This window comes from Eutrigla gurnardus, assembly GCF_963514095.1.
Source record: "Eutrigla gurnardus genome assembly, chromosome: 7".
Lineage (NCBI taxonomy): Eukaryota > Metazoa > Chordata > Actinopteri > Perciformes > Triglidae > Eutrigla > Eutrigla gurnardus.
Window position 1 is genome coordinate 26,339,859 of NC_139921.1, and position 16,076 is coordinate 26,355,934.

General features: G+C 44.5%; 1 protein-coding gene across 1 annotated transcript; it reads right to left on the bottom strand.

Moving 5' to 3' along the window:
- Nucleotides 1-54: 54 nt before the first annotated feature.
- gng2 (guanine nucleotide binding protein (G protein), gamma 2) lies at nt 55-14,075 on the bottom strand. Its single transcript, XM_084012815.1, has 4 exons — nt 13,939-14,075; nt 6,251-6,326; nt 3,249-3,368; nt 55-1,561 (listed from the first exon to the last, which is right to left on the bottom strand). Exons 3-4 carry the CDS (start codon nt 3,333-3,335, stop codon nt 1,433-1,435), a joined length of 216 nt encoding a protein of 71 aa, XP_083868941.1. The 5' UTR covers nt 3,336-3,368; nt 6,251-6,326; nt 13,939-14,075; the 3' UTR covers nt 55-1,432.
- Nucleotides 14,076-16,076: the final 2,001 nt, after the last annotated feature.

A 16,076-nucleotide genomic window follows, 5' to 3' on the forward strand; every position in this document is an offset into this window, starting at 1 on the left:
AATGAGACCATTTGTCCATCAACGGTTAATAACACAAACACAAACTTTCAGAACTCACAGCACAGCACAGTTTACTTGCTAGTCGTTTTATACAAACAGTAGAAAGAGGGTTTTTGTATGTGAAGGAGACAAACTGCATCACATTTGCCAGATAGATGTAGATACACGGAGACTTCGTTATCAGACAGGTAACTGTAGAGAAGAATCACAGAGTCGGAACGTTTCACACAATCCCGTTAAAAAAAGTTCTCATTGACCTGTTGGGTTCAAAACAAAACGAAATAAAAAAAAGCCTAACAGAGCTGTTCCACGTACAGTTATAGAAAGATATCTAGGTTCACTTTTAAACAAACATAAAACGACTGAGACCCTTTTACAGCCAACGTCATCCAAACCATGCGTGCACGTCTTGGCAACGGAAGTGGCGTCGTTGCCCGTTCCATTCACACAAGTTGACAAACTTTAAACGTTTGATTGAAAGCATCAAAATGTGTGGTTGTTGGAAAGTCCTGTCGTCAGAATCGATATGCATTAGTTCTAGAATTCCATAGCAACAGGTCTTTCAGTGTAAGGAGTGCCGTGTTCCTGTGGTTGCTCGTAATAACAAACATAAACTGTTGGTTTAGATGAGGACGCCAGATTTGACTATACCAGCAACCATGAAAGCATTTGGCTGGGAGCCGGATTTAACATTCAGAGCATTAATGTATTAGCTTTGTAAAGATACAGTGGAGAAATGTCGAGCTGCGCAGAGAATGAAGTCTCCCTCTGTGTGTGTTGTTATCAGAGCTTCTCCTTGCTTTGTTGACATGGCCTTTTAGTGCATGTGAGCGTTCCCTACTGAATTTGCGATCTTTGGTGGTTAACGCCCTCGTTTACCTCGATGAACTACTGCCCTCTGTTGTACTTCCGTTGCCAAATTGCATTCGCACACTAACGTACATCATCGTCGTTCCGCCTCCTGTAAAAGGGTCCAGTAGTGAGCGGTCCTACGTCACCGGACCCACCGGACAAACCATTTAACAGAACATTTGGAAGTCCCCAAAAAAGAACCACATAATATTTTTATTCTCATTTTATGGATTTTTTTGTTGTTTTGTACACATCACAACCTGAAGACTTGCTAGGTTTGACTGGTCCATCACGTCTCTGGGTTATCATCACACTCATCATCATCTTTGCGTCATCTAAAAGACCCCTTCAACATGCTGCAACACCCCTCAAAAAACATCACAATCACGACCCCTTTAATAGTTACATGTAAACTCTGTGGGTTTTTAAATTTCGCACTCTTAAGGTGCCGTTCAAGAAAGGGGGAGGGGGGGAGGGCAGCAATAATCGCCGTGCCCTCCTACTAGAAGATTTCTACATATTTTGAACGTCCGCGTTCAAAGTCCCACACTGAGCAGAGTGCCGGAGGGCCACGCCGAGTTTACAGGATGGCACAGAAGAACTTCTTCTCCCTGAACGGGTTCTCTGACGCCGGCACTGGCGACAGCAGAGGGTCCTCTTTGGCATGGGCTTCGCAGTACGACATTAAGTCTGCTGCTGCTTTTGACACCTGGTGTTGAACAGACACACATGCACAACATGTCAGCACACAAAGATAAAGAAGGGATGAGCGGCATTTTGGGAATAAAGGTGTGTTCGTTTTTTTTTAGTTCAGCATTGAGATTCTCTTCCCGTCGTCTTCGAATCAGAAATGGAGACAATAAACACCGTGGCGGTCTGAGGTCCACCAGAGGTCTACGATAGACCCTCATGTTGATACAGAGACCCAACCACAGAACCACAGACCGTCTATGGTACAAACTAGTGTTGTCACCATACCAACATTTTGGTATCGGTACTGGTACCAACATGTATTTCGATACTTATCAATACTTTTAGCAAAAAAATGTCATTACTGACTTTATTTTAATAGAAAATCTTAGATAACATATTAATCAGTAAATAAAAACAAATACCACAAAGACGAGCTTTTCTAATGGACACAATTTTAAAAATAATAATAATAATAAAAAAAAAACGATTCAAAACATTTTCTTATTGGACTCAAAACACTTTTAGAACAGTGAAATAGATTTCGAAGTACTAGGCTTTTCTTATTGCATTAAAACATTTTTTAGAACAGTCAGTGTGAATATAATAATAATAATATAAATATAATAATATAATATAAATAAACCGGCTCTATTTTTCTTCTTCCAGAGCTACTTTTATTAAGAGTGATGGGGGGGTGGCGCTTGCTTTTAGCACTGAATGTGGCTTTTCTTATGAGTAAATTAATTACCTGTCGTTCCCTGAGCTCAGTGTGCAGGTCTGGGTTCGGAGGTGTTTCCGCCGTTAGCCATGCATGTTTTAAACACCGTTTACACAGTGGTGCATCAGCGGTAACTGCCTCGCCCTGCTCATTTGTTTGCACTTCGCGCCCCTGGCTTGTCCACAAGTTGCGGCGTGGTGACGGATGCAGCAGCCATTCTCCTCTCCGTGCTCCTCTCTCTCTCTCTCCCTCTCTAGTACCGGTATACCGAACAACCCTACAAACCAAAGGTCGTTATTTTAAGGGTTGACGGAGCAGCTACAGTGTTAGCATAGCTGGGGGGGTTTAGCTCTGGAGGTAGAGCGGGTTGGCTGGCAACCGCAAGATTACCGGTTCGATCCCTGGCTCCTCCTAGCAGAGTGCCTGGTGTCCCTGAGCAAGACACCTCACCCTAATTGCTCCTGACGAGCTGGCTGTCGCCCTGCGGGGTTGACTCCGCCGTCAGTGTATGAATGTGTGTGTGAATGTGTGTGTGAATGTCAGTCATTCCTGTAAAGCGCTTTGGACAAAAGCACTACATAAATGAGGCCATTTAGCATTTAGCTGACCTCCGATCCATCCGAACTCCATTCAGAAAACAAGCATTTTAAAAGTTGTTTGCTTATCGTCTTGCAGACGGTCCTAACAAACCACGACTTTGGACTTTTTATAAGCTGTGGTCATTCTGTAGTTACTCCTGCATCCTTTTTATCCATTTCATTGAAGGCTCCTGCTACATATCATACATAATATGATGTATGTCCCATACATAACGGACAAACATGAGAGTGATAACAATCATCTCACTGCCTCTGCAGGAAAATTGCATATTGCATCTTTTCCAATTAATAAAACCACTCCTTTAAGTATTGGCTAGATGTTTTCCCCTGTTTTAAACCTAACGGCTGCTCGTGTGCGGACAACGGGACCGGATGCGTCTGCTCACCTTTATCCTGTCGATGTTGGCCTCCATCTTCAGCTGCTCCACCAGCTTCCTGGCTTGTGCGATGCTGGCCGTGTTATTGCTCGCCATGGGTGCTTGTCAGTCAGGTCTGGTGTGCTCTGCCTACGAAGAGGAGGAAGAGGGTCAAGCATCCTGAACACTGTAGCTCACCCACAGGGTGCCACTGATGAAAACCGGCACTGTAATATAGCAGGCATGCGTAGAGGAGCGCTAGTAACACACACACACACACACACATTATTTATGGTGTCAGTTGCTAGGCAGCCTGTGACAGTGAGGCGGCAGGGGGATGTGCGAGGGGGGAGTGCTTTGTCCAGCACGATATTTAAAATACTATAACGACTGGTTTCAAAAGAATGAAAACATAAATTGTGCACCGATGACGGAGGTTTTTCTTAAAGCCTGCTCATATTTTCCAACAGCGTGTCACACAGCGACACATGATGTCCTCCCAGTGCATCATGGGAAGGATGATGAATCAATAAATTGAATCCAAGGTAGGACATGTCCAATGCTTTATTTGTTCTACCGTGGTGCTACGTTTACTCAAGCACTGCACTTACGTACAATTTTATGGTCTATTACAATGACTTTTATGGTTTCAGCTATAATCAACTAATAAATGACGATTTAAAGATGAAACTATCCTGCAGGATGTATAGCTTTACACCTGCACAAGTAATATTAATGCATCCATAATTACAGTCCAATAATATACCATAAACATATCATTTCAGAGTCAGAATTCGTCCTTTTACGTTGTATATTTTGATGCTAATACTGGTAAATACTTGTTTTCATCCTAATCAAACTGTTCAGTAGTTTTTTTCCATGCATACTTTTCCTTGGATTCGTCACCTCTCGTTAACGGCACACGGTTTCATCTCCGTGTCCTCAGACGTGTCTTTTAGAACGCCTGGGATTAAATGGCTCAAGCTGTGTGCGCTCTAAAACAGCGTCCTCCTTCACGTGTGATCAATCTCCCCCTGCGTCATCCGTCTGTACGCGCTGTGGTATGACTCAGCGTGGGGCTAGGGCTGATCCCAGCGAGGTGCTGGAGCTCAGCACGAATATTGATGGGTGACCTGCTGCCGTCACACCGACCTGGACCCCCGACGCCCTGATCGGAAACGTGCACGGGGGTGCAAATAATCACAAAAAAAGCTGTCAATCAACTAATAGATTGGCTTTAGAACAGTTGCATTTGATAAAGCAGCCGAGGTTGACTTCAGTAAGAGTTTTAGTCCAAGGTGAAAAGAGTTTAACAGACTCCCTGTCACTGGAAATTGTTTTAAAATACAAGCTGAAATCTACACCATCTACTTCATTTAACACGTTTTCAGGACCGAGACGTTTCCTGGAAAATCTCGAGCCGCCGTCAGAGCAAACGACAATCTGAGGAGGAGGATTTATGAGCACGATCTGCAGCAGACTGCACAGCATTAACAGTGAAACATAAACCTTGTGTTTAATAGTCACGGCAGCTGAGGGATCCTGGATGTTCTCACTCTGGAGGACTGCTTCACCTTTTAGGGTGTTATCAAAGTGAGCCAAAAAACATTTTAATAACATGTTTTGATCATCTCATATTGACTGTATCATATGTCAGATTGTATACAAATATCGTGGGCTCTTGCACACAAACCTCACCAGAATACAAATAGGCCAGAGACGAACTACCAAGTTGTGATTGACAAGAAGAAATTAGTCTTCGGCGTCTGTTTCGTATCGAGGCCATAATATTGTTTCGACACTCGGGGGAGACGTCAAAACGGGCCAGCGTATATATCTCCAGACTATTGATAGGAAAAGATGTCCCTCTTTTTACGGTTTCTGGGATGTCTGAGGAAAAGTAGGGCCCTGTTCATTACAGAAAATAATTAGACAATGAGAAACAATAGCCTAGTTTGTGTGGAAATGCCAGGGAAAGATGATTTTTCTAAATAAATGTCATAAAAGCAGACGTTCCTTGAGGGGGCGAAGGAAAAGAAACACCCGATTTGAATCGTGTTACCTCTCATGAGTTGGCTGAGGACACACAACTACCCGTATACATACAACTACCCGTATACACCCAACTACCCGTATACATACAACTACCCGTATACATACAACTATTCGCAACACTTCTTGTCGTTTAAAGTCAAATAAGACTCTACAGCTCGTTGCTGTCCTTTGAGCACATACTTGCACCGAGCTAAATGCTAAAGTCAACATGCTAACAGGCACACAATGACGACGGTGACTCATCTGTTAGCAGGTATAATGTTTACCATGTTCACCATCTTAATTTAGCATGTTAGCGTGACAAACAACCTACACTGTCATCCCCAAAACGGATCTAAAAATCAGGGATTTTCAGATCTCTGTTGCTTCCAAATGACATTCATCTGGTGTTGAGGTTGACTGCTATTTTCACTTGGCTGTGCAAAATATGTAAAAAAAAAAAAAAAAAGAAGGAAAGGAAAAAGCTGAACACAAAGGATGTTATAAGCTATTTAGCAGCGCTGTCACTGTGTGCACAAAGTCACTTTCCTCCTCGTTGTCAGTGGGCCGTGTGGAAAATGCCACCCTGACATTTTCAAATCTAGAGGAGGAGGGGTGAGGAGATGGTGGCATGTTGAGGATGTCCATGCATGTCGACTCCAGGAGGAACAGCTGCTGCCTTAAAGGCAACTAAAAGGGTTTAATGAACGAGAAAGAGAGTAGATTGTTTCCTGTAAAAGTGTGTTCTGCTTTAGGACATATCTCCACCGCTACGCTCTTCTGTGTATCAAGATGCGCTTCCTTCCTTTCTATCTGTCAGACGCCCCAAAACACCATCCTGAGGCGTTGCACATGGTGTTCACGTGCTGATAACGGGCGCCGATAATACACTTAAAAACTTTACTCCAAAGCTGTAAAAAAGCACTCAGCTGTGATGCTACGAAGCCGGCTGATGTTAACATGCTCCGGTGCGTCGCGTCTTGCTGCTCTTCATTCACCTTGTCTGATACTCCTCCGCACGCTGCTCTGCTGTCTGCCTGCAGTTCAGTCAGCACTTGGTGTCCGTCCAACTCTCTGCAAACAGACAGAAAGAGAAAGAAGAAGAAAAAAAAACACAGATGAAGAGAGTTTGAAGAGAATAATGAGCATCAGGAGGTTGACGTTTCCATTCTTGCATTCTCTGTGTGTCAGAATGCCACAGTTCACCATTACAAACTCCACTTAAGAGAAAACACCACAACAAACTACTGAAGGCGATACGCTTAATATGAAGCTAGAGGGAGGGTCAGACACTACAAGATCCTTCACCAGGAGGAATCCCTCATGGGTCCTGGCTAGGAATGAAGTAATACCATGAACAAGACAAGATAGTCTCATTCCAAAATGGACTGAAAGAAACGCTCCAAGTGGGTTCATTTGCAGCGATAAAACAAACAAGATCTTTAGCTTTGGAGATGCCAGTTCATTACCTTTGGACAGAGCCAGGCTAGCTGTTTGCCCCTGTTTCCAGTCTTTATGCTAAGCTAAGCTAACCAACCTTCTCATCTTACTCTCAAGCAAAATGACAGCATTTTCCAAAAATGCCAAACTAGTCCGATAAGTTTTGCCTGTGTTGGTGCACCGCTCCTCCTCTTCCTCACTCCTCTCTTTCTCCGGTCCAACAGATTCACTCTTAATGCATCTCTGACTCGGCAGCTCGGTTTTTCTGCCGCTTCTGATAAATGGGCCAATTACACTGCATGAGCAGATCTGCAGAGGATGGGAATTCCACCCATCGTAAATCATGGCAGCGGGCAACGCTAAAGCAAACGTTACAGCGAGGCATCCATTAACAAAAACCCGCGGCAAGCGGGCGAAACCCCTGAGCCAGAGTATTCTAGCGATGTTGAAACTGCTTACAGCTTTAAAAAACAAACCAAAGAAGAGCGGGAGATCTTACTGAACTGTACTGTCACCTCTCCTGATTCACTGGAGCCATTCGTCTACGCCGTTACGCCGGGTTACTCACTATATATCAGTGCAGTGAGTCACAAAAAGGAGCAGCGTGTGGGATTTAGTGCCATCTAGTGGTGAGGTTGCAGATTGCATCCAACTGAATACCCCTCCGCGCACCCCTCCCTTTCCAAGTGTGTCAGAATCAGTGTTGGTTTGTCCGTTCTGGGCTACTGTAGAACCACGGCAGTGCAACGATGTGAATGAAAACATAGTCGTGAATATTATATTCTATTTCTGACAATAAATAAGTATTTGACTGTTTCACAAAACAAAGCATGGGTTTTTATAAACCAAAATCAAATGTTCAAATCAGATATGTAAAACAAGTAAAGGAGACCAGTTTGTTGCTACCTGACAGTTTTCAATAAATTATGCTTAGTACTAAAAATGTGCTGAAGCTTCATACCCCAAAAGGTTGACTTTTGCCAGAGAAACCAGGGAAGAAATCCTTCATAAATCATGTTGTCAGGACTCAATACATAATGTTTCTTATGCCAAGTGGAAAAAAACCCCTGAAAGCATCAGCATCTCTCTCATATTCCTGCAGGACTTCTTTACAGTTTTACACACACAGACACTGGAGGCGTTTCAGGGATCTTGTTATACGGAAAACATATGACTTATTGCCATTATTGACGTTACCTTTCAGTGACCTGTAACTTGTGACATGATGTCATGTCTTCGGAGTTACATTTACATCTGGGAGTTTCCCAGGACAATCATCTGCTGTTTGTGTGCTGCTGGTTATGAAAGTAAAGGTTATGTGGGGTTTTTTTTTTAATATCTGTGTTTGTGCTTTTCGTTTGTTTTTCCTATTTACTATAAATCACTTTTCATTAAAGCAAACAGTTCAGCAAACCAGGCTGCTGTGTCTTAGATACGCGGATGTCTTTTGTCTCCCGTTCCCGGCAACCGCTGGTTTCCAATCACTTCCATACAATACAAAAATCTATTATTAACATGTTGAGCTTCAAGTTCCTGCTAATTGATTTTTATACTGTAAAAAAAAAAAGTCATGGAAAACAACGGCTGCCTGTAAAAACATCAGAAAATGTAAAATATACATGATTTGTGCAGCTGAATCTTGCAAAGCATTAAAAAGGTTCTTTAACTCGATCGAGGAAGCATCATTTGGAGGTTAATATTTGTCGCAATGGGGCTTTAATTCAATGCACCATGATATAAATGTTCTTTTTGCTCACTGCAGAAGATATTTGAAAAGCCGTGTACTGAAGCATTACCAAAGTGTCCAAGCGTCAAATTCATGACTCCACTCTTACATCATTCACTGTCTACTTTTCCCCTCCGCTCTTAGATCAGTTTACTGTACGCTGCAAGAAGGGCAAGAAAGCCGACTGCAAAATCATTTTAAGAAAACGTTGCTGAATCTGACTTCCCCGTGAACCGTTTGTGTCATCATATTTGTGTTGCAGAGCAGCGGCGAGAGACAGCGAGTGCTCAAACTTATCTTAATGCTTTGGCAATATTGTTCTCTACTTTTATGCCAGGGAAGCATCTTGAACTGAAGTGCGCTGCAGGAGGAGAAACGATGGGAAAAAGGTGCTGGTGATCCATTTCTCTCCTGTGTTCTAGCCTTCTGCTTCCCATCGCTCCCTGTGTGGCAGACAGGTGTTCAGTGATGGGACTGAAACTCCCCCAGCGTGCTCCGTCCTGCTGCTAACACCGCCCGATCAATCTGACCCCCTCCGCCATCCTTCCCCCCGCCATTTGGATCCGTTTTGAACCCCTTCCTCCGGGGCTTTCGGAGAGGGTCTGTGCTCGTGACGAGGCTGGCCCTCAACTCTGGGTATCGCTGACTTTAAAGGTGATTGAGCTCCACAGGAAACATCCTGGTGAGGAAAATATAATTCCTGGCCTGTCGAGAGTGATGATCTCTCAGGCACTCCCACATACGCTGACTCTTAGCCCGGTCCTCTCCCCCTTTCTCCCCTGTTCTCTTTCTGCAGAGCACACCTTACTTTTTTACACCATCCAAAGAGATAAATCAAGGTGGCCAGGCAGGGAGTGTTCTGTCCTCTGTGATGCCCAGAGTGTGAAATCAAGAGTGTGGTAATTAAAAATCTGTCCCCAGCTCAGCCATCTGGACCCCGGAGAGCCAGTGATTAACCTGCAAGGGTCTGCAGGGACCTGAGGAGACAGGATGGGACCCCTGCTCTGAGATAACCCAGGCTAAGTTTTCAGAGCAGATAAAGGTCTGCCCCCTTAGTTACTGTTGCTATGCATGTCACATTTTCAATGACAACAGTGGCAAAAAGATGTTTTCTTATTATTTGTGGATCTGACCCCTTGCACAAGACTGATAGATGTCTTGATTAAGAAAAAGCTGGGAAGCTACTTTGTTTAACGCACCAAAAAAAAAAAAAAGTAACTGTAAATGCTGACACAACACATTTCTCGATCGAGTCATGTTTTACTTCAAAACCAAAAATCTAAACCCCACTGCTGATTTTTCAAAAATGCTTTCAAAAATCATTATTATTACTTAAACAGAAAAGACAACAGTGATGCACGAGCATGCAAAGGCACTCGAGCGTATGCAGAAAGTCGGGTCATCACAGTGTGACTGAGTGACCGTCCTGCATGTGTCACAGGACAACGAGGTACAGGCTGTGATGTCACTGTGACACGGGACGCAGTGAAGGGCACATTCAGCTAAGCAGAGTGGTGAATAGACGAGGAGAGTTTACGCAGAATAAATAAACAGGAATGAAGTTTATCGGGAAGGTAGGAGGCCGAGATGCGACGGTAATATCTTCTTTCAGGGTGACCTCCACGGCGACCGCAGCAGAGGAGGGCGCAACACAAAACTGACCTCCGGAGTTATTAATGAACACAATCAAGATGGATATTGACTATTGAATGTAATACAGCACAGATCTCTGTCCTTGAATAGGAGATAGGACACCCGTCCTCTTACGTCTGCACGCCAAGATGAAGAGATGGGACACAGAGAGCAGAGCTGTCTGGGGAGATGACGGCGAGTGTGACAGCTGAGCCTCCTTCTCCATCACTATTTCTGTTAGAGACCTGGAGCTGACCTCCAGGCTCTGATCACAACAGTCTCTAACACCATTATTATACAGGAACAGTTTACTCCCAAAATAGTAGAGGTTCACTCTATACTGCAACATGATTAGATTACATATTTACACATTTAAGCATTATTTCCATTGATTTAACACAATAATGATGCTACTATGACTACTCCTACTGACTACCACAAGAACTGTATTTGTGAAAAACGTTTGTTTTATGCCGTACAATGTATTGTTAATTGACAAACAATGTGTATTTTAATAGAGTTTGTCCAGGAAAAGCATTAACTGATCCTAGCAACAGCCAAAGCTACCGTGTCGACTACTGTCATTGGCTACTGACTGGCCAGGACAAACCAAACCCACCCCGTCTCTTAGAAATAGGTTAGAATGAACACAATGTCGGGCTGAATGAATGAAGTGAATGGTAATTCAAGCTGTATTCTATCTACAGAGCCCGCCCACTTCACGAGAGAAGAAGAGAGAAAAAACCCCCACACAAATACAGATGTCTCGCTTGTGAATTGGCTTTCAAATGTTGGCACATGACAGGACCATGTTGCTTTTATCACATTAACAAACATTCCTGAAGAAGATTCGACATAGAACGTTCTCTGTGCATTAGCCTCCATTAAGTCGGACATTAACCCTTCCTCTTCCTCTCGCCTTCCTCGTGCCGCTGCCTCTCGGTCAGACCGCCACCACCCGTGAATATTCGATTAGCCCGGACATCTGTGCCACCCCAGCATGCACTGCCCTTCCTGCCATTTTAGAGATTGTGTCGTGTGTGCATACATATATCCTGTGTGTGTGTGTTGGGGGTGAATCTAGGTCCCAGAAGGGGGGAGGGATGAAGGCAGTGGCCCAGGAAATGATGCATCCCCCCAGGAGTCAAGAAGGCAGCAGGGAGGAGGCTTATTGCTCCAGGGAGCACAAATGTGATCTATTATGTTTATTAAATCAAACGATCAAGGCTCGGCATGATTCTTCTTTGTTGGATTAAAGCTGTGACCAAGTGCTTTTCCTCAAATGTTTAAAGACTTTGCATTTGAAACCTTTGATGTGTTACGTAACAGCAGTGTGGTTAGTGGGGTAGAAACAACGGCCGACACTGCCATCACAGGAACAACCATATACGTTAGAAGCAAAATGTGTTTTTGTGTGTGTGACCAGGGCGGAAAATTAACACCAGTCACCTGCCAAATAACGCTGGTGAATTCTGGCTGTGGGTGAGAGGGTTGTTTTTAAATTCCCCTGGACCAAATGTGCCAGAAATTGAGCAGTCATGCAGAGCTTCCTTTCCACTCTGGAGATGATATGCGAAAGAGGCGGCCAAATTTAAAAGGTTATCTTCCTGCCGTGTGTGCATCATAAAATTGTAGTTTCACCAAGCTTTCTTTCATATTTCAACGGTGAGGTATCAGCAGGATTTGTGCATTTTCCTTCAGTGAGGAGGCATAAACATACTTTTCCACTGGAATCAATCCGCAAGCCAAGAATAACACGGCCAGACTCCTGGGCTGTTAACAATATTACAAACATCCGGGCTTGTTTAGATTCTGCTGAGAGTTTGAGTGCGCTGGCCGTTTCTCCAACTGCAGGTTTGGCCCAAAGTCTTGAAAGTGATTTAGTCTCAGCTCTCGGAAACTTCCATTTGTTTGCCGACGCTTCCAGGGGCGAGGACTTGAGAGTTGGACTCGAGTCAGGCATAGATCACAAAAATGCTGACTTTGAGTTGCGACTTCGTCTTGACTGCCGGAAGACTTGACTGCCTAATGATTTAATAGTCACAGAGGATGCTAAAGAAGAGACCCGAGTTCTGTGAGAATAATTAAAGTCTCGTGTTTGGCCCTCAAGGACTACAGACTTGGTTTAAGACACTTAAAACATCTTGAGACTTGAGTCCAACCATAGTCACAATCAAGACTTGATGTGGACCTGACAGCTGTGAGATTTAACCACCTTGATGCTAGATTCCTTGTCTTGAAAACAAGATTATTCATGTCTTATGTTTTGCCATCTGGGCCTCAAAAGAATTAAAAACAGTCCTGGAGAGCTGGATTTGAATCAGACTTAAATCGCATAATAAAGGACTTGGAACTTCACTTGGTATATGACAGCTGTGAGACTCCCTAATACTTCAAGGACGGGAGACTTTTTAACTTGGCTGGACAAGGACAAGACAGAAATTTGGTCTAAAAACTTGGACTTGGTTGGACAAGATTCGACATGACTTGGGCTTTCCCCAAAAGACTCTCAAAAACATCTCTGGTTGCTTCCATCCAGACAGACCACAGCACGGTCCAATGAGCCTAAAACCTAAAATCAACACTGTGAGAAGCAAACAAGTGCAGCGAGTACAAAGGTTGAAGCCTTCAGTGCGTCAAACATCCTTCCTCCCTCATGTCACCTTCCCTCTGAAGCCTCGTACAGCTCTGAGAAAAACGTTGTTAAAGGGTAAACAGAAGGTTCACACAGAGATTACAAGAGGAGGAATTATGCTTTTAGGAAGCACAGCACAGGGCTGGATGGATTTCTATTGGGGGGAGAAGGCAGGGATGGGAGTGGAGAGGTCAAAGTGGTCAATAAGGCGTGGATGGTTCCATCGTTACTCCCTCTCTGCTTTCTATCTGTTACACTCGGCGTTTTCCATCTTGCTCCAAAGGATTTCGATGTTCCTCGTTTACCATTGGACACTGTGAGCTGCTCTTCTAGCCTCAACATCGACGTGTGTGAAACACTCCGTGGCCTTGGGGGCAGCTCGCCCTCGGGATACAGTTACAGATACGGAGATGCCCGGACGTCGAGCTCTTGCGTACTTCTGACTCGCTGCGTGCGTTCGCAACAGGCCAGGGTGTGCAACACACGTGATTGGCTGATTTAACGTGAGCTGTACATGACGATGCCTCCGTGTGACGAGCTGAGAGTGGAGGAAAAAAACAGCATGGCTGTGTTCGTTTTCTCAGTTTTCCTGTGAATGCACGCTGCTGTCAGCGACTGTATCTGTCTATGAGCAACATAAAAACAGCAAACCCCCCCGTCCTCCTCCTCTTCCTCCTCATTCTCTCCCGGCCATCTGCCTGACACAACCACGACATAGTGTGGTTGTGTCTGGTCAACTGCGTTCTCCTCGCGGTATGGAGGGCGAGAGTTGAGAATGGACCGAAAGCCTCTCGAGGCTTGTGGGATTCCTCCCTGGTTTTCTTTTGCATCCCCTTTCTCCACATCTCCCTCTTTTCATCCTTCCCTCTGTTTTTTTTCCCTCTCCCCTCATCGCCTCTGCTTGTGCAAACACTCTCGAAACAGATGCCCTTAATTCCCCCGTCTCCACATTGTAACATCGGTCCAATCCTGAGGGAAGGAGAAGGAGGGAGTCCATGCTCAGCTCACCTGACGGCAAGGAGGTTTTTATGGGATTTTCAGAGGGAGGAGGGGATTCCATGATGTAAACCAGCCAGCGGCATCAGTCTTACCCCTTGAGCGCTGACAAAACAGCGTGGAAAAAAAGAAAAAAACCCTCCTCCTCCGGAACACACCCCGTTTTAGATGCGATTGACCCAGATGTCGCCAAAACAGAAAAAAAAAACCCCAACCAAATAATATCCGCCCCACAGAAAAATAAATAAGAATCCTACCTTTTTGCTGTTGTATATGTCTGGTCTCTTTCCGTGACGTCAAACACATCCAGTCCTGTGGAGTAGTATCCACGCGTCCTCCCCTCTTTCTGTCACAAACAAACACACGCACAGTCAGTCAGTCAGTGAGGCAGGAGTACATCCACACACACTCCTCTCTCTGTATGCCTCTCTCTCTCTCTCTCTCTCTGCTCCAGCTGAGATCCTCCCTGCCTCCCCCCTCACTGAGTCTCCACCCTTCAGCCAAAACGCTCAGGCTGCAAGAAACTACCCTCCTCTTCCTCCTCCCTCCTTCTGTTTTCTGCTATCAGGACACACTCCCTTCGTCTCCCAACGGTCCACAGGAAAAGCCTTGACTGTCTCTCTAAACACCTACAGTAAACAAATGAATACCAAGACAGCTGGCAGTTTGGACTAGCTGGATATCCGTCTTGATAAATATTCACACTGGTTCCTGCATACGCTTCAGCTGCCCCCCCCCCCTTAACTCACATTTAAATGGTGTTTTTCTGCCTGCCAAATAAAAGGTTACTGTGTTTGTTTCCAGGCGTTGCATGAGAGAGAAAAAACAAAATTCATTCAACCCTCAACAACATCCTGCAGTACACACGACATGTGCCCTGCCAGAGTTGAGGCTTTTAATCTTTAAACCACTTGTTTATTACAGTGAAGCCATCTAAGATTAAAAGAAAAAAAAAAAAAAAAAAAAGAAACTGTCCCAGCAACTGTGCACCAATACACATAAACAAACAGCGTTGCTCTTGTGTTTGCATACGGGATTTTCTACATGTACAGGATGCACTCGACGAAGGTGAGATCCGCTAGATCAAGTGTGGGAGTGTGAGATGAGACCATATTATATACAAGTAATGTTATTAAGTAAGGAGGTTATGTTTTTGGTCCCATATGCTTGTGTGTTAACATGTCTTGTTTTCGTGAAATATCAAAAAATAAATACATAAAATGAACATGGTAAACGTTCTTACAACATATGCAACCAAACACCCATTTTAACATATTATATAAATTACGAACTTCCTAGTTTGTCTCTGAGTGCGCGCAAATATTCATGTTTGCAAGAGCGTACTGTACATCTGCTTTAATGCACGCGTGTGCCTGGCCTGAAGGTAAACTCAGCTACTGTTACTCATCTTCGCCCTTCTGTCTGCAACCGAGCATCACGTTTTCTGTGAATCACATATTCCTCCGCTTCATTCAGGCAGATGTTATTCTTCGTGAAACTTACAGTAACAGTGCACATCTGAGGAGAGCCGGAGAAAGGAGGAGGAGGAAGAGGAGGAAGAGGAGGGAGAATAAGTGAGTCATGGTTCCCGTGGAGGCAAACACAGGAAGGCTCTGTCACCAGGATACCACAGTGATCTGTGATAGCCCTTCCTGGGTGCCGTAAGCCAGTGGTTTCCAACCTTTAGCCGACGTTCCCAACAAATCATCAATGTTCAGGTTGCAGAAGCAGAGACAGTGACAGCGTGACCCTCCCACCAGATCCAGAGATTTGCTTATTTGTAATCTGATTACTAGGTTTTATTATCGGCTCTGAGGATCATCTCTGAACCTTGTGGTGTCGGCCCAGCTGTTTTAGTTAATAGGCTGGTTTATTAAGTGCTGTTAATCCACCTCAAAGATGAACGGGGGGGGGGGGGCAGATGTGATGGCTTGTAGATGTGATGTCACTAAAGTGGCCTTTTGTAGTGTGATGAACAGTAAAAGGGTGGAGCTGCTATACATGTCACCTTTCCAGGAACTAGGAGAAACTGCCGATGTGATGGTAAATGGACATACACTACATGTCAACGTTCACCCATTCACACACTGATGGCAGAGGCATGCAAGGTGCCATCCGCCCATCAGGATCTTCATTTGGGGTTCAGGATCTTGTCCAAAGACACTTTGACATGCGGACTGGAGCAGCCATAATGAGATTTTCTTAAGTTAAATCGGAGTGCAATCCTTCATCTTAAGTGAAAATATGATCATATTTAACAAGGTTCTCGCTCAACAATGGTGATTTTGGCTGAGGCAGTGGAGGATGAAGGATGCTCGAATGATTCTGTCAGAGCAGCGTTTATATGAGTGTGTATGTGTGTGTGTGTGTGCGTGCACGAGGGGTGGGGTTATTT

Bases quoted from the DNA above. Each gene is read 5' to 3' on its own strand.
- gng2 (XM_084012815.1), bottom strand. From the start codon at position 3,335: ATGGCGAGCAATAACACGGCCAGCATCGCACAAGCCAGGAAGCTGGTG. The intron at 1,562-3,248 runs GTGAGCAGACGC...GTTCAACACCAG, and splicing joins CCAACATCGACAGGATAAAG to GTGTCAAAAGCAGCAGCAGA.